Below are 21307 nucleotides of genomic sequence, written 5' to 3' on the forward strand. Positions count from 1 at the left end.
GGCTCTCCAAAGGATACCTACCGCCTTGCAGCTGGTCAAGGGAAGCAGAGAAAAGCAGAGTGGGGAGGGTTCAGAACGTTTTAACTTTGCTTTCAGTCTGGGTGACAGTTCTTTAAGCTTGGGCCACCCGTGTCTACCCCCTTGAAGGAATGGTCTGTGCCCAGGCTGTTGGAAGTAACTTGCATGCATGTCCAGGTGGGTCCTTAGGGGACAGGAAGTCAGCAAGAAACCACCCAACTGCTGGTTGACTGCCTTGCTCCAGGGGGCTGTATGAGAGCTGCAGTTGGGAGCGTGCAGGGGAAAGGCCTGGCTCCGCAGCGAGAAGAATGGAAGGTGCTCCTCACTGCGCAGCGGCTGGGAGGCCTGGTCCCTGGTCAGGAAGGGGGCTGCGGCCGGGCCTCTTTGGAGGGGCTGTCATTGCAAGCGGAAAAGGAGCCCCTCCAGGGCCCTCCGCCGGCTGAGCTGCTCGCGGGCGACCTGCGGGGAGGGAGCCGGAGGTGTCTCGGAAATGCCCCTCGGAAGGGACTCTCCAGCCGGAGCGCGCCCTGCAGCAGCCCCCGAGGCGCCCACGGGAAGGAAAGGGTCCTGGGCCGGCGGGGCGGCTCCTCCTCCTCTTCGGAGCGAGCCAGGACCAGACCGGCGGAGCTGCGGCCGGAGCAGGAGGGCTGGATTGCTCTCTCTCGGGCCAGCGCTGCTTGACCGGAGGTAAGCGGGGCGGCGGCGGAGGGAAGCGCCCTGACTGCCCCCCCCCTTCGGGGCTCGCTGGCCTCCCTCGCAGGGCTGGGAAGGAGGGCGGAAAGCGCCACTCTCCAGGTGGGCGCGGCGGGCGGTTGTGCTTTGGTCCCGCCGAGAGAGGGGATGGTTGCCTTTCTTAGGAACTCGCCCCGTGCCGTTGCTCTGCGAAGGGCAGGGTTCGGGGTCTGGGGCTACGGAGCCCGAGAGCAGGGGATCGACTCTGCCTCCTTCCCCCACCTGCAGTGGAGCTGAGCCGCATCCAATGCCAGGCAAGTCTCCTCCGTCCCTGAAGCAGGGGACCCCCGCGGAGTCCCTCTGTGCCTCCCCTGGGACGACGATCCCACTAGGCAGCTCCTTCCTCGGGAGGAAGACTCTTTCTGCCGCCCTGCCAGGCGGGCTTTTCTCCCATGAAAGCGGCGGCAGAGGATCGCAACTCGGCTGCTCTAGCGCGCTATCCCAAGCCGCAGTCGCCGCCGGCTCCATGGGGCGGGGAGACTCTTCCAGGGTCCCCAGGACCTTTTCCCAGCACGGACCAACGCCGCCTGGCTGGTTCCTTGGGCTTGCTTGCCTGGGATTATCCGCCCTCCTTCCCCTGAGCCTGCGTGTTGGGAGGCGGGCTTCCCTCCCTCCAGGAATTTGCCGCTTGCGACATATTTCCACCGCCCTCGCCCCGATTTTTCGTCCTGCCTCAAATAAGGTGTTTGTGCTGCTGCGTTTGGGGCATCCGAGGCCAGCTGGAAAGACAAATGCGCCCCCGGAGCAGCAGCGCCGCTGTCCAGCTCCAGGCGGAGAAGGAATGTGTCCGCCGGGATGGATGCCTTGGCCCGCCCTGCTCCTCCCCGTCTCCAGCGCGAGGATCCTCGGGCTGTTCGAGATGGGAAAGAGGCGCCTCTAACTGCTCGCTGCTGATGCTCCAGGGACCCGGCCTGGCTCGTGGGATTATTGGCCTGGCTGGCTGGTCGCTGGTTGCGCAGAGACAGCCCGCTGAAACGCACCAGCGAGACTCTTTCGCTTTCCTCTCGTGGCCCATTTACGCGGGTCAGCTTCTGAACGCGCAGGCTTCTTTCTGGGTCGGGGCACCTTTCTCTTCTCCTGCCATGCTCGCCTCTTGCTCCTGCCGCCACCTCCTGCTTCTGCCTCTCGCTTTAGTTCCCTGGGCAATGGCGGCCCCCTTGCCCGGCATTTCCCCCTTTACATCACCCCGGAGATGGACGAGCCTTTGGCCTCTCTCCTGACAAAGGGATGGGCCGCCGGAGTTCGGTGGCAGAGCAGCTGCTCTGTGTGCAGAACGTCCCGGATTCCGTCCCCGCTGGCAGCATCTCCCAGCAGGGCTGAGAAAGGTCCCCGTATTTGAAACCCCGAAGAGCCACAGTCAGTGCTCTGACTCGGCAGATAAGGCAGCGTCCGACCTTCCAGAGAAACCTGCAAGCACGATCTGAACCCAGTCGCCCCCTCTTGCTGTTGTGACCCCTAGGACGGGCATTTAGAGCCATGTTGTTTTGGATTCTGATACAGATAGATAGATAGATAGAGTAGATGATAGATAGATAGATAGATAGATTGATATGCATGCAGAGGCCCCGATCTACACCTCATAGGCGGGGTTGTGTTTTCTTACGCAACGCGCTGCTATCGCATTAGCAGCTACTTGAGAGTGGCCCGTCCGCACCACATCCCGCTTTGCTCGTTTTTCTGCGGCTGTCCCCTGGAAAGGCAACTCTTGCACCATCGCGCAGCAAACGCCGAGTCAAAAACCTGCTGGATTTCTGCAGGAAGTGGCGGCCCTGTTGCTGCTGCCCCGCTTTCCCCCGGGGTGGATCGGGTGCGTGGAAAGCAGCTCCTGGCGCCTCCGGGGAGCGATTTGGCTCCGGCCAGCGGCGGGGCGCCGCGTCCGCTCTCTTCTCCGCCCCTTCCCGCCAGGTGTGCCGAGGGCTCCTTCCGCAGGAGGGCGAGGCTCCTCGGCTGGGAGGGGACTGGGCTGCCGCCGCTGCTGGAGCACGAAGAGGAGGAAGTGGAAGCGCCCGGAGATCGCGATGGTCGCCTGCAGGTGCCTCCCGGAGCTCAGAGGCGCCGGCGGCAGCAGCAAGAGGGGCCGCGCGGGTGGGAGCCCGTGAGAGCGAGCGCGTGAGTGCGGGGAGCTGAGCGCTGGGTCCCGGAAAAGGGGGCTCCGTCTCTCGCAGCCTCTGATCGCCCCGAGGGGTGCTGCGGGGGGGGGGGAATCTGGCATGTCTGCAGAGAGCTACACCCCCAAATGAGGAAGTCGGTCCTCTCTCCGGTCGACTAGGCCCGCGGAGCAGAATCGAGACCGTCCCTCGGCGGGGAGGCAGAGATCTGCGCGGAGGGAGCGGGGTTACGGGGCGGGGGCTGGCCTGGGAGAGGCCCCTCCCGCGCGCGCACGTGTTGAAGGGCCGTGAGAAAGTCTGGGACATGGAAGGCAGTGGGGGCTGGAAGAAGATATGAAATTCCTCGGTGTTGGTGCGGATGGGGAAGGGCCTCGGACTCGGTCCTGGCACTCCCCCGCCGTGGGACTGCTCACACTGCCCACTCCGCGACGTTTCTCTGTCTCCGATTTGCTTCCCAAGTGCAGCAGAAGCACCGCCTGACTGCTCGATAGGTGGGTCTGGCTCGCCCGCAACTGATGCAGGCGGAGAGCGGCCCATCCCTCTGCAGGAGCTGACCGGTTCCTTTCCTTTTGCAGCTGATGGCCAAGGATGGAGGGGGCGAGGTCCTTGCCAGTGGTGAGGTGGGGGGCCTAGCCAGAAGCCCCAAGGTGAGTGGGTGTGGGGCATCCAGGGCTGGGCCTGGGCTGCTGCTGCCCCCTCCCCGCCCCAGCTTTGGGTCCCAGCATGCTCAGTTGAGAATTGGGTGACACAGTTAAGAGTAAGAGTTCCTTTAGCCACCAGAGACGTCTGTCTGTTGTTCCAGGAAGTATAAAACATTTCACATCAGGTGCTCAGGGTGCTTATTTTCTTTTCAAATCAGGCCAAGTGTGTTTATTTGTTTGTAAAGCATAGGGGGTGGGGAGAAAATTGTTTGTGTCAGAGCAGAATCAATGTATATTGTTGCCTGTCGCCCCAATATCTGAGCTGTGTGAGATGCCAGCGGTTTCAGACACACTCAGGGTTCATTCCTGACATGATGTATATTTTGCTCTAAGAAGCTTTGTTTGGTCAGAATTGAGTTTACACTTCCAGAGTTAAGACTAAATAATTACTTCTGGTAAATGAGCCACCATAGTCACTAGAGGGCAGTGAAATATTGTGCCTCTGGCTTTTTAGACTTGTCTACCCATGCACTATCTGAAACCAAAGGGGCACATTGGTTGCAGGATGCTATTTTTTCCTGCTCTCTTACCCAACTACCAAGAACCTTGATTAAATTCTAACACTTACTGGGTCCAGGGATTTAGGGGAGTCTGGCACCCACAAACACATATGGTAACAATATTAATACCTAAAGAGGTTGGGGAACTTGAAGAAGACCATAAAGCCCCGGGTCCAAAATAGCCTAGTTGCACTACAGTTGGTAGAGTTTAATTACGACTGTGGGGTGGGTGGCAGGACGGGGCTGAGACCAGGGACACAGCCACCTGCTCCCGCTCTGTCCTTGAGTGGGGGCTGGTTCTGTTCCACAAGGTCCAGTTTCCCCCCAGCCTGGATGTCCTGAGAGCTCCCCCTCAGCCCTCACCTGCCTTGCCTTCTGCCCAGCATTGCTGCTGCCAGCTACAGTGAACCTTGCCAAGTTCTTCTCCCCACCTTGCACTCAGGGAAATGGGTGCTTTGCACACCAACGGCAGGCAGAATGCAGGGAGCGGATTTGTCAGCTTCTGTGGTGAAGCCACATGGCTCCAGAGCAGGCGGGGTCCTGCTGGGGGCGGCAGGTGGGGAGGGGTGGCATCCTTTGACCTTGCCCTCCATCCCTGTTCTCTGCAGGAGGCCCTGTGCAGCCTGGATGATGATGATGATGAGGTCTTTGAGAGCCCTGACAGCCAAGGCCCATGGCCAGGCTGGGCCACATCAGCCACTTTCCGCCACTGCAGCGTGGATGAGCTTTATGAGCTGCTGGAGAAGCTGGGCAGGTGAGGAAGCCGGTGGGAAAAGCAGGGCTGGGAGGGTCTGGGGACAACAGAACGGGTCTTCTGGGCCCAGCCCCCAGCGGCATCTCAGGGAAGCTGGGAGAGGTTTCTGACAGCTGCTGCCAGTCAGTGTAGACAGTGCAGAGCTTCATGGCCCCTGCTGCTCTGACCTGACCAAAGGTCTCTTGCTGTGTTCTTATTGTTGCTGCCCTTCTTCTCCTTCTCTCCCCACTCAGCGGGCACTTTGGGGTGGTCAGGCGCTGCCAGGAGCGCTGCACAGGCTCTTTCTATGCCGCCAAGTCCGTGAAGCTGCGGAAGCAAAAGGGGAGCCGCCTGGGCCTGGACCGCGAGCAAGTGGAGCGAGAGGTCTCCATTCTCCAGCAGCTCCAGCACCCCAATATCATGCGCCTCCATGACGTCTTTGCCGGGAAGGGCGAGGTGGTCCTGATCCTGGAGCTGTGAGTGTCGGAGGGAAGGGGGCGCTGAATGGGGGCTCCAACTGTGGGACTTGATTTTGGGGTCCACACTCTGGCTTAGTATGCTGCAGCAGAAGCAGCAAGTTGCGTTGTGGTGCTTGAAAAGATTCCTAGCTTTAACAAGGAAACCTCCATGCAAATGACCGCAAAGTGACCTCCTTTAACAATAAACTCCTTTAACAATAAACCTGTTTGGAAGCCTCCAGGCTGTCAGCATTTTGCAGGAGGGGTTCAGTTGTACAGACCACACTTCTGGTTTGCACAATTAAGGGTGGAGTCAGTCAAAGGGCTCCGTCACCTTTGCACAGCACATCAACTTTTAAAAACAAATGGTCTGTTCATGGTTTGGAAGGTGATGGAGAAATGCATAGAAAAGCATGAGATGAGCGAATGACTAAAGGGAAGGCATAGACACACCCTGTACAAGGGGAAGGAGTAGAAATCTAACTGTTTTTGAGACCTCTGTCTCCCAGTTGCTCATAAAACAGGGGGTGCCACTACTATCAGAGTGGGGGAAACTCCAGGTCTCATGACACCTTTGAGAAGGCTGCAAAAAAAAAAAAACAATAATATTTTGTAGCGCCTCATGTTTTTCTCCCCCTCATAATTCCCAAAGTGAGGCAGTTTAGGGAAGAGGCGGCATGCCCCGGGACACACACCAGGCCAGCTGCCCCAAATCCTCCCTCCCTCTCCCTCCAGCATCCACGGTGGGGAGCTGTTTGACTTCATCGCAGAGAAGGAGCTTCTTACGGAGACGGAAGCCATCCAGTTCCTGCAGCAGATCCTGCTTGGCCTGACCTACATGCATTCCCGGCGCATTGCTCACTTTGACCTCAAGGTACGCCAGCCCTGTGAGGAGCTTCCTGCATCCCTCTGGAGGCTTTTGAGCAACACAGGAGTCTTCTCTGAGGGCGTGTTGGTCCTATCTCCTTCCTTGATCTCTTCTGCAGCCAGAGAACATCATGCTCTTCCAGAAGGATGCCCCCAACCCCCTGATCAAGATCATCGATTTTGGCCTGGCCCAGAAGCTTGAGGAAGGCGTGACCTTCAAAAGTTTGTGTGGGACTCCCCAGTACATTGGTAAGAGGGCAGAGCAAGCTGGGGACCTCTCCTGTCCCAGAGCCCCCGGCGGAGGAATTCCCCGTGCTCTCAGACTAGCAGCTCCACCCCTGCTCTGGGCCTGGGTGGACTTTGCCACAGCAGAGGTCTTCAAAGTGGAGAGAGAAAATGTTGCTGTTGGTTGTCAGACTTCTTAGTTGCTTCTCACACAAAAAAAATCTCCAAGCGACTTAACAACATCTTTCAAAGCTTAAGCATACCTGATAAAAGAAACACATTCTCACAGAAACATCCGCAATTAATGAAATTAATGAAAACAAACGTTTTGGCAGCGAAGCGAGAGCGTCCCAAAGGGCATCCCGTTTCTTGCCTGCTGCTTGCTCTTGTTTTCGGGGGAACCTTCTCCCAGACACGTCCCCATAAAGGCAGTGCAGCCCATGAGCTCCAGAGGATAAGGGCAGGGCTGCTCATCGTGGGGCCCTCTAGAGGCAGTTGAGCTCCAGCTCCCATCAGCCCCAGCCAGTCAGTGGCCAGGGAGCAGGACGCGCGAGGGGGGGTAGACGTCTAGAGCAGGGAAGCCAACCCCAGTTGGGGGTGGGGCTCTCCCAGCAGCCAAGAGTTAAGGATGGTGATGGTGGTGGGATCTCCAGCAGCAGCTGGAGGGCACCAGAGTTTGGGTTAGGAGGGGCTCCGTTTTAAAGCTGATGATAATAAATCCAGGAGGAGGTTAGGCAGCACCAAGGCTGTGGTGGCTCTCTGGGGCCTGGAGGCCAGGGAAGTGTCCTGTCTCCCTGGTTTAATGGGGACCCCTTTTTGGTTTCTCAATGCTGACACCGTTTTGCCCATTTCTTCTTCCTCAGCTCCTGAGGTGATCAACTATGAGCCTCTGAGCACAGCAACGGACATGTGGTAAGAAGTGGTAGCAAGTGTGTGTGTGTGTGAGAGAGAGAGAGAGAGAGACTGTGGCAACATCCTGCATGCCCTTGGATGGCTGGGGCAGGTGGGGGAAGAGCGAGCGACTACGGGAGTGAGCAGGGCCCTCCAGGAAGTGCTCACGTGCCAGACTCTCTCTGTGTCTCCAGTCCTCCAAAGCATCACAGGGAAAATTGTGTACAAGCTAAGCTCAAGTTGGCTTTGTGTTTTACCTGTCAAATATGAAGACACCCACCCCCACCCGCCCCTGGGCTGAGGCGTCCCTCCAGTCCTCCCTGAGTCTTCCCTCGGTCTACTTGGGATGGCCCACCCAACAGCCCTCCAGCCCTCTGTGTTGGATTTTGCATGCCTACCCAGTCATCAGTTGTCCTGTCAAGGAATGTGCTTGGTGGGGGCTCCCTTCAGCTTCTCTCTCTCTCCCCTTTTCTGCCAGGAGCATCGGAGTGATTACCTACATCTTGTAAGTACCCTGAGACTCCCTGTATTTGCGGTTGAGGGCGGGAGTTGTCAGTGCTGGTGATGGCAGTGCAGGGCCTCAGAATTACTTATGCCTAGGATGGATTTTCATTAAAAAATTTAATTCGTCCTCAGAGGAAAAGAACAATTAGAAAATACTTTTTAAAATGGTGCTAAAGGAAATGACTCCCTGTCGTCTCAGGCCTTTAGATGACCTGAATGGCTTGATTCCAAAATCTGGTCTCAAGGTCTCCTACTGGCCATGGTTTTATATTGGATGCCCCCCCCTTTTGTGTTGTATAATATGTTTTCATTGCACCTTTACTGGAAACTCTCCTGCGATCACAACATAATGAAGGGCAGTCTATAAATAAATAAAGGAAGCTGGCTCTTCCCAAATGCCCCTCCGTTCTGGAGGTTGCCAGCCCTGTTGGAGCCATGGAGGAAATGGCATCTGGAGTGCAGAAGACCCCCCCCCCCACTTTATTGGTCCACATTAGCTACTCTCCATGGCATGTGGGCTGTTGATTTTTTTAGGAGGGCATTTGTTGATTTTGGGGTGGGCTCATAAGGCTCCTTCAGTAAGTGCGAGCTCCCTTGGAAGAATTCAGGTTCTTAAATAATTTTTAAATGATTGCGCCCACGCCCACCCATGCTTGTCTGCTGTGAATAATGCCTGCTTGATCCCCGCTATGAGGCTTCCTTTTTATCCTACCTTCTCTGCCCTTTGCAGACTGAGCGGCATGTCCCCCTTCCAGGGAGAGACGGACGCAGAGACCCTGACCAGTGTTGTCTCTTGCACCTACGAGTTTGAGGACAAGTACTTCAGCCAAACATCTGAGTTGGCCAAGGACTTCATCCGGCAGCTGTTGGTGAAGGAACCTGGGTAATGGCCCACCAGGGGTGAATCTCTCCATGTTGGTTCTCTCAGGCTCTCAGTTTTCCTGTCTTAAATTCAGTTCTCCACATTTCAACAGCAATCTGCATTGAAAAAAAGTTCTCCCATCAGCATTTTGGGATAAATTTCTCCAAATGGACACATTTTTGCAATGCTTCCATAATGCATTTTTGTGTGTTTTACTTTTACTAATATGTGTGCTTTTAATGAACACATGACTTAGCTGGAAGCTGCATTCAGTGGAGTGCAGATTTTGAAGGATGTCTACCTTTTGCTCCTCAAATTGTTTTGGAAAGTGCAAACAAGAGAGGGTTGCCTTTGAGTGCAAACTAGGCTGAGATTCTCCCCCTCCTTCTCTCCCTCCTAGTGGGACCTTGGCTCAGTTCCCAGAGGGATTCTCCTGCAGGCCTCCCTCTCTCCCCTCCGCGGGGAAATGACAGAACGTCAGATATATGTTTATTTTTCCTGTGTGTTTCAGAGACCGAATGTCGGCAGAGGAATGCCTCATCCACCCCTGGATCAAGGTCAGAGCATGGGAGGGGAGGCTGGCTTCAGAGGTGCAGCTGGTGAGGCTGCCTTAGACTGAGCCAGACCTTTGGGATCTGTCCAGCTCAGGATTAGCCCTTGAGCTCTTGGTTGAGTTTTTCTGGAACCCTCCTTGGTTTCTTCTCTGCCCCCATCCTGGCTTGAACTGATTGGGGGGGGGGGAGGCAGAAGGATTTTGGTGATGAGCAGAGTTGCAAATGCCTGTTTTTTCCAGCCCCTGACGCGGAAGCAGGTTGCGAACCGGAGCCGCTCCTCCATCAACATGAAGAACTTCCGCAAGTTCAATGCTCGCCGGAAGTGGAAGGTAAATTGAGCAGCTCCCCCCACCTGCACCCTCAAAGCCAGTCATCAAAAAGAAGCCGGAGGGTGTGGGACTTCTGTCCCTTGGCAGTGGGGGTGCCCTACTCTGACCCGAACCACTATTATTATTATTAGTAGTAGTAGTAGTAGTTTCATTTATGAATTGCTTCCTGTGAGGCACTTGAAGTGATTTGCAGTGAAACAAAAGCCTATCTAAAAACAGTTGCGCACATATAAAAACAATTCAAAAATCAAAACAGCAATTGCATACAGTTGTACCTTGTGACTCAAACATTTTGGCTCCCAAACGCCACAAATCTGGAAGTGAGTATTCTGGTTGGCGAACGTTCTTTGGAACCCAAACATCCGACGGGGCTGACGTGCCTTGGTTTTTGAACGTTTTCGGAAGTCAAATGGACTTCCGGAATGGATTCCGTTTGAGAACCGAAGTATCGGGCGTAGGAAGATAGGAGCGGTAGGGGTGGGTCACCCCGAGCACCGGGCTCCAACGGGTGCCATTGTGGGTGCCCACCCCACCCCCCGAACACGAGACATGGCCCTCCAGGAGGCGCCCCCCACCCCTGGAACATGTGCCACGCCCCTCCGGGAGACGCGCCATGCCCCTGGGAGGTGCATGAAGCTCCGCCACGGCGAAGTATGACTGTATTTAAGCCGAGTTTCAAATCCAGGACAAATCCCAACAGTTTACAATCTCCCCTTCAAAGGCTTTTTGAAAGAGACAAGTCTGTGGCCTGTGAGGGAGGTGCACAATGTATTCCTGTGAGAGGCTCTGTGCCTGAGTCGTGGGCGTGCCTCATCTTTGCATTTCCTTTCCAGCTCTCCTACAACATGGTGTCGGCCTGCAACCGCCTCTGCCGGATGGGCCTCTTGTGCCAGCAGAAGAGGGAGGAGGAGAACTTGGTGAGTGCCCTTTCCTGGGCGATGGCCTCCTTGCCCTGCTTCTCAAATCCTGACAAAGAGGAGGGGGCCAGTTCTGGGGACCCTTCCCTGCCTGTGACCCCCACCTCTCCCCTCCCAAGCCACCCTTGCCTGGCTTTCATCCCCTCCCTCTGCCCCCCAAACAGCGCGGCTGCGAGAGCGACCAGGAGGGGGAGGCCAGCAGCCCCGCCACCCTCTTCCGCAGGCGAAGGAGCAGCTGCTCGTGAATCAGGGACACCGGGAGGGAGGAGGCACCCTGCTCTTCCAATCCCATCTGTTCACCAACCCAGGAGGGTGCGGCACACCATCTCGGCCATGCTCCAGCTTTCAACAACCAGCCCATGGTTGCTGCAATGTTGACAGGGAAGGGGCCTGCTGGGAGGGAGCCCAGCATCAAATGCCTGCGTTGCCCCACACTCCTGATGTGCCAAGAGGGAGGGCTCCCCTTGTGGGCGGGTGACAGCTCTCTCTCTGCCTGGGGCTTGGCGTTTTGATCAGATGGCTTCCAGCAGAGGCAAGCATTTGGGCCTTCTTAAAAAAAATGCTTTGTATGTATGTTTGATTGGGGGGAGAGGGAGATTTACTTCCCAACTATTTCTGACCTACTTGGGGAACAGAACTCCACCCCGCCATGCCAGCATCCCCCCCCCCACTACCCATTCCTTCCTCCAGGAATTCGTTACCAAAAAAGGTCCCTGGTCACTTTTTAATAATGTGCATAGTGCTAATGACATCTATACAAGGAAAGAAATGAAACATCTGTGTCTTCCTACTTCGCTGCTTTATGTTTTTGCTGAATATGGTTCAAGTTAAAAGGCCAAGCAGATAAACGACTGCTTCACAAAGTGGTTTGTGAGTGAGTGATTCCCAAGGATTCAGATGTCACCTCTTTCTAGGATTTCATGAAGGGACTGTAAATAAGTTCTCTCCTCTATCTCTCTCAGCACCTATAATCTCCCACCCAAACAGTCTGCACTGTGGAAAAAGTTATATCGGCCCACCTTGCAGAGATGCTGCCACGATGGTTCAGTGGCCACCCTGTAGTGTAACTAGTTCAGCATAGAAAGCTGCCATTGGGGTTCATCTAGCTCAGTGTTGCCTGCATTGACTGGCAGCAGTGGCCTGCCAAGGTTTCAGATGAGAAGACTTTCCCACCGCCACCTGGAGATGCCGTCAGTGGAGACCTTCTGCATGCTACTGAGCCCAGGTGGTCCTTCCCAAGCCAAGCGACATGTTGCTGCCCCACCACCATGCTGCACAGGTGGGAGAGGCAGAGAGGGCCATGAGCCCAGCAGGGCAAAGTATCTGGCTCTGTCCTCTTCCCAGAGTAGAAGCAGAGGTCAACGCGAGATAAACCTCAAAGGGAGGTAAAAATCATTCCGGAGGCTGCAGTGGGCAGAGTTGGCCAGCAGGGGGCACCCCAATGCAAGGACTGAGACCATAGGGAGGGAGGTCAGGAGGTCCAGTGTTCAGAGTTCAGGGTGGCCTTTGTGGGGTGGGGTAAAAAGGGTCCTCTTGTGGTCAGCAGAGGGTGCTCCAGTATATAAGGACTTTGGTCTTCTAGATATTCACACACACACTCTTGTACTCATGGGTTTGCGTGGTGGAGAGAATTGTAAAAAGTATTACCTACATGGTGAATTGTTTCTGTTAATTATGCAGCTGTCACTGTTTGTAATGCCCTGTGTTTCATTTCCTCTGACCCCACTGTTTACAATTACGCCACCACTTTGATGCTGCTTTGTTTGATATATTTTGTATGTCTTAAATTTTCGTATGCCACTTGTGACTTTACTAGACAGCTGACGGTTTTGCATAAGGCCTCCATGGCCCACAAAAGTTTATTATGCCATAATAAATTTGTTAGTCTTTAAGGTGCCGCAAGATTCTTCTGTTCCTTTTGCTTTGGGGCAGAGGGCCTCCTCCTCTTCCTCTTTGGCAAGCGATTGCACCTCCTCTCCCGCCTGCTGCTCTGGAGCCTCTTCTTCTCAAGCTGCCTTTGCCACCATCCTGGTGTGTGACTCTGGCCCAAGGCTTGTGTTTTGAGCTGACCTGCCTGCTTGTATTTGTGGAAGGACCCTCTGGAGCAGGGCGGGGGAAGAGACCTGCTTGCAATATTGCACATGGTCAAGACGACTCTGTGCATGCGCCTACCAGGAGGCCTCTGGCGAGAGCAGACCTAACCGACCGACCTCCATCAGTTCTTGCACATCTTGTGCCCCAACTGAGCACGAAGGCCAGGGAGAGAGGGAGCATGCGCGTCGTGCAATATATAGATGCACATAGTTTTAAAGAGCACAAGTCATCACAGATGCAACACTGACTTCAAGGCAGGACTGACCTTTGGGGATGGAGGATTTTTGTGTGGCCTGTTTTTTTTTAAAAAAATATTTTTTTATTGTTTTTCTAACATACACATAACCGTACATTTATAAAATGCAAATTAATCCAAATAACATACATAAACCATTACTAAACAAATGTTCTCATACTCCCATTCCCCCTACCTTAATACCCAATTTTGGTTCTGCCGAACCCAACTTCCCTTTCACTTCACATTTAGTTTTACAATTTATCTCTTACATTTTGCGCTTTTCTTTTACCTTATTTTCAACAGTCACCTTCTTTATCCATTTTTTATACTTAACACTCTATTTCCTGTTGTAGGTATTATTTCAGACCTGTTAGTGTCTTTAGAGTCTTGCAATACTTTCCAGATATTCCACAAATGTGTGGCCTGTTTATTGTTTCAGCTTTGGCTGCTGTAGATTTTGGCAAAGGCTGTCTGGGGATTAAAGTGTTTGTACGATCTGTCAAGTTGTGCCTGATTGATTATTATCTGCTCTGTGGCTCATTACTTAGCCAATTGCTTGGATACTTCACAGGCAACCTGTTTTACCAGGGGTGAACTGTTTGAAATCGTTACCTAAAGTCCTTAATTGAGCAAGTTGAAAAGGCTGGCTTTTGTAAAGCCACAGTGAGACATGGAGCGACTAAACAGCCACCCAATTACTAGCATGGCAGTTGCAGCCAATAATAATAATAATAATAATAATAATAATAATAATAATAATAATATTTTTATACCCCGTCCTGCCTGGCTAGTGCCGGGCTCAGGGCGGCTAACACCAAACATAAATTACAATAAAATGTAATAGAAAAAACAAAAAACCCAGTTAGTTAAAATACAGCTTAAAACACAGCCTCATTTTAGTAAGGTGGCTCCAGTCACCTTACTAGGTCCAGTCGTGACCGACTCTGGGGTTGCGGTGCTCATCTCGCATTATTGGCCGAGGGAGCTGGTGTACAGCTTCCAGGTCATGTGGCCAGCATGACAAAGCCGCTTCTGGCAAACCAGAGCAGCACACGGAAACGCCATTTACCTTCCCGCTTTAGCGGTACCTATTTATCTACTTGCACTTTGAGGTGCTTTTGAACTGCTAGGTGGGCAGGAGCTGGGACCGAGCAACGGGAGCTCACCGCGTCGCGGGGATTCAAACCGCCGACCTTCCGATTGGCAAGCCCTATGCTCTGTGTGGTTTAACCCACAGTGCCACCTGCTTCCCCTCATTTTAGTAGCAGCCCATAAATCAAGACCATAAAGGGGCACTTCCGGTTCGCTGTGGAGGAATGGCGGCACGCTCCGTGTCGTTTATGTAAAAAGGACGACACGGTTTAGGCTTAGGGGGCAGCAAGGTTGGTTGGAGAAGAAGAGAGAGGTCCCTGTTCTTGGAACAAATCTTAGCTTCCCTGTTATAGCTCCATCTGTGAAATGGGTACTTTCTTCTGCTCTGTGCTCTAGATAAAAGAAGAAGGAAATATCCCCTCTGTAAATGTTCAATAAGGAACGTACGAAGCTGCCTTCTACTGAATTGGAGGAATGGTCCGTCTAGCTCACCCTTGTCTACACTTGCTGGCAGCAGTGGCTTTCAGGCAGGGAATTTTCCACTTGGAGATGGTGCCAGTGGGGACGGAGCCTGGGCTCTGCATGCCAAGCAACTGCTCTGCCCCTGAGCTTCCACCCTTCCTTCCCAAACAGGAAGAGCTCCTGCCAGTTAGTGCAGTTGATATTCTGCCCTGTGGACCAACGATCTGTCTCGGGATGAGGCAGCTTCTTGTGGTCCCAGCTGGAGTGGCCCACCTCCCAGTTTCCTGCCCTGATTTCCCCTCTGTTCCTCTTTCATTGGCTCTACTTTTGAACTCAGCTCTTCTCACCATCTCCTCTGCATCCCGTTCCTGCAAAGAGGGGCTTTCCCTGCCCCCACCCCCTCCTGATTGCCCCTCACTTTCTCTCCCTCCAGTGGCTGCTCCTCACTCCTTTCCTTATTTCCCAAACAAGAAAGGGAAGCCAGTTCCTCCGTCCAACCTCATCTTGCTCCAGTTGTCAGGCTAAATATTTTGAAGTAACAACCAAAAACAAACTGTTGGAACTGGCCCAGTTCTGGCTCTCCAGCCCTCGAGCAAGAGGCAGGCTGCTTCTCTCCCCGCACCCCCCAGCCACACACAACCACAACGGGCAAGCAGTGTTTGTGTGCAAAAAGTCCTGTGTTGCCTGTGCAAGAAAGAGAGACTGGCTCCACCCCTGAGCTGCCCTGGCTGGGGATGTTTCCACTCTCCCTCCTTTCTCGGTGCCCAGGTGCGGGAGTCCCAAGGGTGCCAGAGGCTTCTAGGCAGTAGGATGGAGAGCAGCCGCTGCCACCACCGGGAGAGACCAGCCAGAGCCCAGGGGCTGCTGCTCACCCCTCTGCACTGGACCTGACCCTCTGTGGTGAGAGGGGGGCTCTCTACCCCCCTCCATGAAAGAGAAACCCCGGCCTCTTGTGATTGAGAGTGGAGCCCAGCCAACGTTTCCACCTCCCCAGTGTTGCCCCCTCCTCTCCTCCTTTGCCCTCGAGAACTGGGTTGTTCATGGACCATGGAGTGGAAGGTGAAAGGAAGGAGCCCCACTTTCGCCTTCTGGCATGCCAAGGAAGCCCTGCTCATCCTTTGCCTCTTCTGGCTGGCTTCGCCTGAACCTGTTGCAGCAGAAAGTAAGTGCCTCCTGAGCTGGGCAGCTGCTGGGTTGCTGGGGGGTGCAGAAGTGCTTTGCCGGGGGGGGGAGTGGTGTCTAGGTGGTGAAGGCTGCTTTGCTGCAGACTCAACTCTCCCCCCCTCCTCCTCAAAGTCATCAGCCCAGGTAGGAAGAAGCGTCTGACTTGCTCACCTCACCAAGCACCCTGTAAACTGGCCCAGAGCAGAGTTTGTATATCTCAAAGTCTGCTCTCAAGACAAACACCCACAGTACACTTCCATGCAGGACTATGGAAGATAAATGTAGGGTGGTGAGGGGTGGTTTTTCTCAGAATGTCTATTATGGGCAGCTGGGTGATTGCTGGGGGTGCTGAGATGAGCCCCCAGGGCTGACTGGGTTCCACATTTGATGAGCTTGTCTGAGGGGGGAAAGAGCTTCTCTTTGGAGAGTGTTAATTATTGTAATAAAGGATCTCACTGGGCAAAAGCTCCTGGTATTTAACCCATCAGTTGTCCTGATCCGCTTATTAAGAATGATGTAAGGTAGGAAAACTCTTGATTGACAAACTAATTGCATCTAGAATTAAAACTCCGCAAAAAACGAGAGCAGCTATGAAGCCCCCTGCTGGTGATGAAATTGGCTCTCTGGATAAGATTTAAGAGAGGAAGAAGATGTTTGACTCATGTTGTCTTGAGTGTGTTCATATTTCTGCGTGTTTTGTTTTTAAACAGATGATTTGGCCAAAGGAGAGTCTCATTTACTGATGTGTTTATCGTGTGTTAGCTGCTAGAAGGGAGAATTACTTTGTGTGTTTGTTTTATTGGTCTTTGCTGAGCATAAGTATTTATTTTTTCCTTTGGGGAAATTCAATACAAAGTCTGCATCTGTACTGGAATTGTTTTAAATATATATTTTTAGATGTGCTAAAACAATAAACTGTTTGCTTGTTGCTTGCTGCCCTGGGCTCCTTGGGAAGAAAGGGTGGGTGGGTGAATGAATGAATGAATGAATGAATGAATAACTTTGGGCACCTTAGAGACTTAACACATTTACTATGGCCTAAGCTTTCATGGACAACAGTCTACTTTGTCTGATGTGAGTGGACTGTAATCCACAAATGCACTTATGCCAGACTTTGACAACCTAGTCACACAGTTAGTTAGTTAGTTATTGTTATGGTTCTCGACCAGCATAATAGTCACGCAGTATTTCTCTAACTTGGGTCTCCAGCTGTTGTTGGACTACAACCCTTGGCTTCTCCCTACCTGTGCTGTGGGGATAAAGTGAGGACAGCAGGTGTGTGAGGGAACAGGCACAAAAGTATCTTGTGTAAACTGGCCGGATTTATAGGCCAGGCACACAAAAGTAACTTTCTCTGTTGGCAAACAGAGCAGAACCAAAACACAGAGGTTGTTGCAAAGCAGGTTGTGTTTGGCTCAACTGAGGGAAGAATTTGCCCCACATAAGAGGGGAAATGACCCCTCAACCCCCAGCCCATTGAGTTAGGAGCAAATGGTTGGAGGAATAGATGGTCTGATGCTAGTAAGTGGCAGTAGGGGTCCCTGGAAATGGGCAATTGTGGGGATTTAACAAGACCCCCAGCAGCAGAGCCAGCAGTGGGCAGGGAGGGATCCCGGGGCATTGCTGCTGTAAGCAGAATGGCAGAAACCAGGTTGTGTGGCTCTTAAGCCCCCCAGGACTGTCAAGTTTCACAGAGCTGCCAACTGGAAACTTACCTTGCTCTTCCCAGCCCTGCTTGAGTTGACTGGTGTATAAAGAGGTCAACCCAAGCCACTCTTCCCACTTGTGTTCCCCAGAAACTGGTATTATTCAAAGACAATTGCTCCCTCTGGCAATGAAGGCAGCACACAGCCATCATGCCTAGCCTTCCTGAATATGTATAATCCTCTTTTACAGCTGTTGTTGGCCATAACGTCCTCTTGTTGGAGAGAGTTCTATGGTTTAACTGTGCTCTATGCAAAGAAGTCCTTCTTTTTGTCAAACCTGAATTTTCCAATATTCAGTTTCATTGGGTGTTCACAAGTTAAAGATTCCCTGCCTGAAACCCTGGGTAGCTGCTGCTGGCCAGGGTAGATATTGCTGTATTAAATGGACCCTAGTGATCTGACCAGGGACAGATTTAGGTTTGATGAGTCCCTAAGCCTCATCAAACCTAAACATAAGGTAATGGGGCTCTTTATATGTCCAGCTGTCCTTTGTCAACAACAAATTGTTGCTGTTTTTTGTGTTGAATATACAGTATGCTACCAGTATATGCTCATTTATGGACCTAATAAGTATCTAAAGCCATTTGCACATGCAGAATGTAGGCACCCTATATATAGAAAGGAGCAGACTAGTGATGTTTGAGGGAGCAGGCGGGGCCCATGACTTACATCATAGGAGCCTACACAACACAAAATACTGTTCCTGTATGTAGGTTTTATTCTATTTGTTTTTATCTTATATTTTGGAAATGTGCATCCAGTTTTTTTCCTTTAAATTTTTTTTGGGCCCCCAAGAGAGTGGGGCCCTAAGCTATAGCTTGTTTAGCTTACGGTACATAAATTGCCACTGGGTCTGACTTGTTGTAAGGCAGCTTCCTCTGTTCCTAGATACTGCTGCCTGAGAGAGCCTTTTGTGGGGAGAAGGCGCTTCTTATGCCCCTTTGCTGGATTCCAGAGGCATAAAGGGCTGTGGGGAGGGGAGGGGAGTCACAGGAGGCCTGGGTGGCAACTCTCTAGGCAGCAACAGGAGAGCCCTAGACCAGAGATGAGTCTTTGTCGGTTGGGGGGGGGCAGCTTCCAGCTAACTCCAGGTGGGAAAGGCAGGAACAGAGACATGGAAGAGGAGGCTGACCCTCACCCGAATGGGGCCAGGTTGCCAGGAGGATCACCGTAGAGTCCAGCCAGCATCTGGCCACCAGGCTGCCCAGGCGGCCTCCCTTTGTGAACATGGTTCTGATTTTGCCTTGGCAAGCTCAAAGCAGCTCATGCCCCAAGCACCACAATTTTAGCCAAAGAGAAGCCCTGTCCCCACCAGCCTACTGGGATGGTGGTGTTTAACTGGGTAAGCTGGCTGAAAACCTTGCCGTATGCACAGGACTGGCCCTACCACTAGGCAGAGCGAGGCAGCAGGTGCTGAGGTGTTGGGAGGGCAAAGCTGTGGACTCTGTAGCTGGTCAATCAGCAGAATGATAGTTTATCAGATCATAGGCACCCCTGTATAGGGAGAAGGTTGCCTAGTTCACTACTGTCTACACCAGGGGTCAGCAAACTTTTTCAGCAGGGGGCCGGTCCACTGTCCCTCAGACCTTGTGTGGGGCCGGACTATATTTTGAAAAAAATATATGAACCAATTCCTATGCCTCACAAATAACCCAGAGATGCATTTTCAATAAAAGGACACATTTTACTCATGTAAAAACATGCTGATTCCCGGACCGTCCGCGGGCCGGATTTAGAAGGTGATTGGGCCACATCCAGCCTCCGGGCCTTAGTTTGGGGACCCCTGGTCTACACTTCATGGCCGTGGCTTTCCAGGGTTTCACACTCAGGGTCCTCTCTCAGCCCTACCTGGCAATGCCAGAGGGAATCGGACCTGGGACCTTCTGCATGCCAAGCAGCTGTTCTGCCGGTAAGCTGCAACCTTTATAGTTCCTGCTTACTCATGGCATCTATCACTCATGAAAACCCACATTACTGTAATTTCATTGTACACAGGTTGTACAATGACAATAAAGGTATTATTATTATTATCTGAAGAGAGGTGATTGTGGCTTCTAGTCCATTGTGCCAAGCAAGTGCCTCTGCTCTAGGTGGGAGCTTGCCTTTCCAGCCAGAGTCCCAACTGGCGCTTGGTGGTTTCTGAGGGCAGCCAGGCTCCCCTTTGCTCCCTTTCCCTTTGTGCCTCCCAAGAGCACCAGGCTGATCCTCTCTTGCTGCCAGGTGGAGTGTTTGGGGTTTGAAGTTTGCGTTGGCAGAATTTAGCCCCGGTGTTTATAGTAAATGTCCGTTTGGACTGAAGCGTTGCTCTAGAGGTGATCACTTGGCTTCAGGTTTCACATACACACACCATGAGAGAAGAGCACCAGCGCAGCCAGGCCAAGACAGGGGTCCATTTGTAGCCACGGGGGGGGGGGCGGACGAGGGAGGGGGGGGATGACTTCTGAGCAGGTTTTCTTTTTCTGCACGTTCCTGGGGAAGCCTTTTACACAAAGGTGGTGGTGAGCAGGGCTTTTTGTCAGCCGCAACTCTGTTCTGGCCCCTCTCAGGTGGGCGCCATTTGCCATTCTAAGAGAATGAGAGGGGGGCTCCTGATAAGTTCTGGCACCTCTTTTTTCTAGGAAAATAGCACCGGTGGTGCCTATTGGGGAGGGGACAGCATCCTTTGCCCACCACCACTACCACCTGGGGCAGATGATTTGCAGCCCGTCCTGAGGCCTTGCTGACTTGCTCAGTTGAGGGCCAAGAGCGCCTCAAGCCCCTATGTCTGCCAGGTGGGCCAGAGGAGGAGCCTTGGGGCAGGTAGCTCTTTCCAAATGGTGTGTCACCTCCCAAGCACCACCCTTCCCTTGCCATTTTAACAAGCAAAGCTGGAGGATCTGTCCCCAGTTCTCCTCACAGCCCACCCCAGTGAGTGTTTTGTCATACTTAGCAAACACTGAGATATCAAAATACTGTGAGCAAATATTTCCCGTGGCTATTTAGACCTTCCGGAACAGAAACGGAACTGTTTAAACAGGTGATCAAACAGGGCTTTTTCCCCTGGACATGATGCCTGAGCGCAGCGCCTTCTCCACATCTCTGGGCTGCTCCTCTTGTGCCTTTGCTGAGCATTGTAAGGCTGCTTGCCTTTCTCCATGTACCACAAAGGTACCATTAGCAGGAGAAAGAAAGCAGCAAGTTTGGGTAGGCGCCAAATTCTCCTTTTGTGAAAGATGGAGGCTGAGCACTTGGGAAGCTGCACCTCCACCGCTAGGAAGCCAGGCTGCTTTTGGGACCATTAGTTTTCCAGTAGTCGTATGGACAGCTAAGCAGTTGGGGAGCTTTTTAGGGAGAGTTCAAAGAGCCACCAGTTCAAATGCTTGGCAGCAGAGCACATGATTTGCAAAAGAGGTCCCAGGTTCAATCCCTGCCTCCTGTTTCTGAACCCCTGTGGAGCAGCTGCTGGTCAGTGCAGACAATGTTAAGCAAATAGATCTTGGTAAAAAGCAACATTTTATGTTTCTATTTAAATTGAAACTTTGAGGGCTGTCATCTTGCTTTATTTTTAGTGGACGGCTGTGGTCGGTGGTACAGAGTCCAGGCTTTGCACGCAGAAGGTCCCTGGTTTAATTTGTGGAAGGAGACTTACAGGGTGGTGGGAAATCCTCTGAACGGCCTCACTGGGGCAAGGTCTACTGTACTGGGAAGAGTTGCTGTGATCTCTAGGCCTGCTCTGTTTCAGTTTCTTTGCATAAAGACTTAACTTCACTCACACCAGGTTGCTGACCTGCGAGTCCTGACTCTGGGGCCTGACTTTAGCCTACGACTATGAGCTGATGCTAACTGCATACAGCTGCTGTTGGAGGGGCAGGGAGTATATACAGTGATATCCTATTTAAATATTTTTTAAAAATCCCATTTTCCAGCCCCAAAAGGGCCCAGAGCATCTCGCAGATCTCTACCATCTAAAAAGGTGCGACACCAAAGGAAAGTGGTTGGGAAGGGAGGAGGATGTAACAAACCCAAGGGCCAGTTCTTCTATAAAGTGGATCAACACAAGCTCTTGGAGCCTCCTTCTGGACATGGCTGTGGCAGCTGCCATGATGAAATTTACCACTGGTGGGAAGCAGACGGCTGTGTCTCTTTGCTTTGCTGTTCATGTTGCCCAGGAGG

General features: G+C 52.7%; 2 protein-coding genes across 6 annotated transcripts in view; both read left to right on the forward strand.

Annotated features, from left to right (window-relative positions):
* The first annotated feature begins 264 nt into the window (after window positions 1-264).
* LOC118095919 (death-associated protein kinase 2) lies at window positions 265-12291 on the forward strand. 3 transcript variants are annotated; one of them, XM_060269762.2, is made up of 14 exons: window positions 434-705; window positions 2508-2859; window positions 3434-3505; window positions 4668-4813; window positions 5047-5268; window positions 5986-6124; window positions 6237-6366; window positions 7206-7254; window positions 7712-7738; window positions 8468-8620; window positions 9111-9156; window positions 9393-9482; window positions 10316-10399; window positions 10564-12291. In XM_060269762.2, exons 1-14 carry the CDS (start codon window positions 509-511, stop codon window positions 10642-10644), a joined length of 1788 nt encoding a protein of 595 aa, XP_060125745.2. In that variant the 5' UTR covers window positions 434-508; the 3' UTR covers window positions 10645-12291. The 3 variants fall into 3 exon arrangements, with proteins under 3 accessions (XP_060125746.1, XP_060125745.2, XP_060125747.1); XM_060269763.2 differs by lacking the exon at window positions 2508-2859 and having other exon boundaries at window positions 265-705; XM_060269764.2 differs by lacking the exons at window positions 434-705; window positions 2508-2859 and adding an exon at window positions 3135-3349.
* Window positions 12292-15047: 2756 nt separating this feature from the next.
* Window positions 15048-21307, forward strand: part of INSRR (insulin receptor related receptor) — a 35351-nt gene continuing 29091 nt past the window's right edge. For all 3 annotated transcript variants that reach the window (XR_015947459.1, XM_035137260.3, XM_060269767.2), the window contains exon 1: window positions 15048-15447. Coding sequence is in view for 2 of the 3 variants with exons in the window: in XM_035137260.3 (XP_034993151.1) it covers window positions 15333-15447 (115 nt within the window). In the remaining variant the exon portion in view is untranslated. The remainder of the gene's footprint in view (window positions 15448-21307) is intronic.

Source organism: Zootoca vivipara, chromosome 16 (assembly GCF_965207765.1).
Source record: "Zootoca vivipara chromosome 16, rZooViv2.hap1.1, whole genome shotgun sequence".
Taxonomy (NCBI): Eukaryota; Metazoa; Chordata; class Lepidosauria; order Squamata; family Lacertidae; genus Zootoca; species Zootoca vivipara.

What these genes read in the sequence shown, in the direction of transcription:
- LOC118095919 (XM_060269762.2), top strand. Translation starts at nt 509, where the DNA reads ATGCCCCTCGGAAGGGACTCTCCAGCCGGAGCGCGCCCTGCAGCAGCC. An exon ending in CCAGCGCTGCTTGACCGGAG is followed by an intron (nt 706 to 2,507) that starts GTAAGCGGGGCG and finishes GGATTTCTGCAG; the next exon opens with GAAGTGGCGGCCCTGTTGCT. An exon ending in CTGTTGGTGAAGGAACCTGG is followed by an intron (nt 8,621 to 9,110) that starts GTAATGGCCCAC and finishes TGTGTGTTTCAG; the next exon opens with AGACCGAATGTCGGCAGAGG.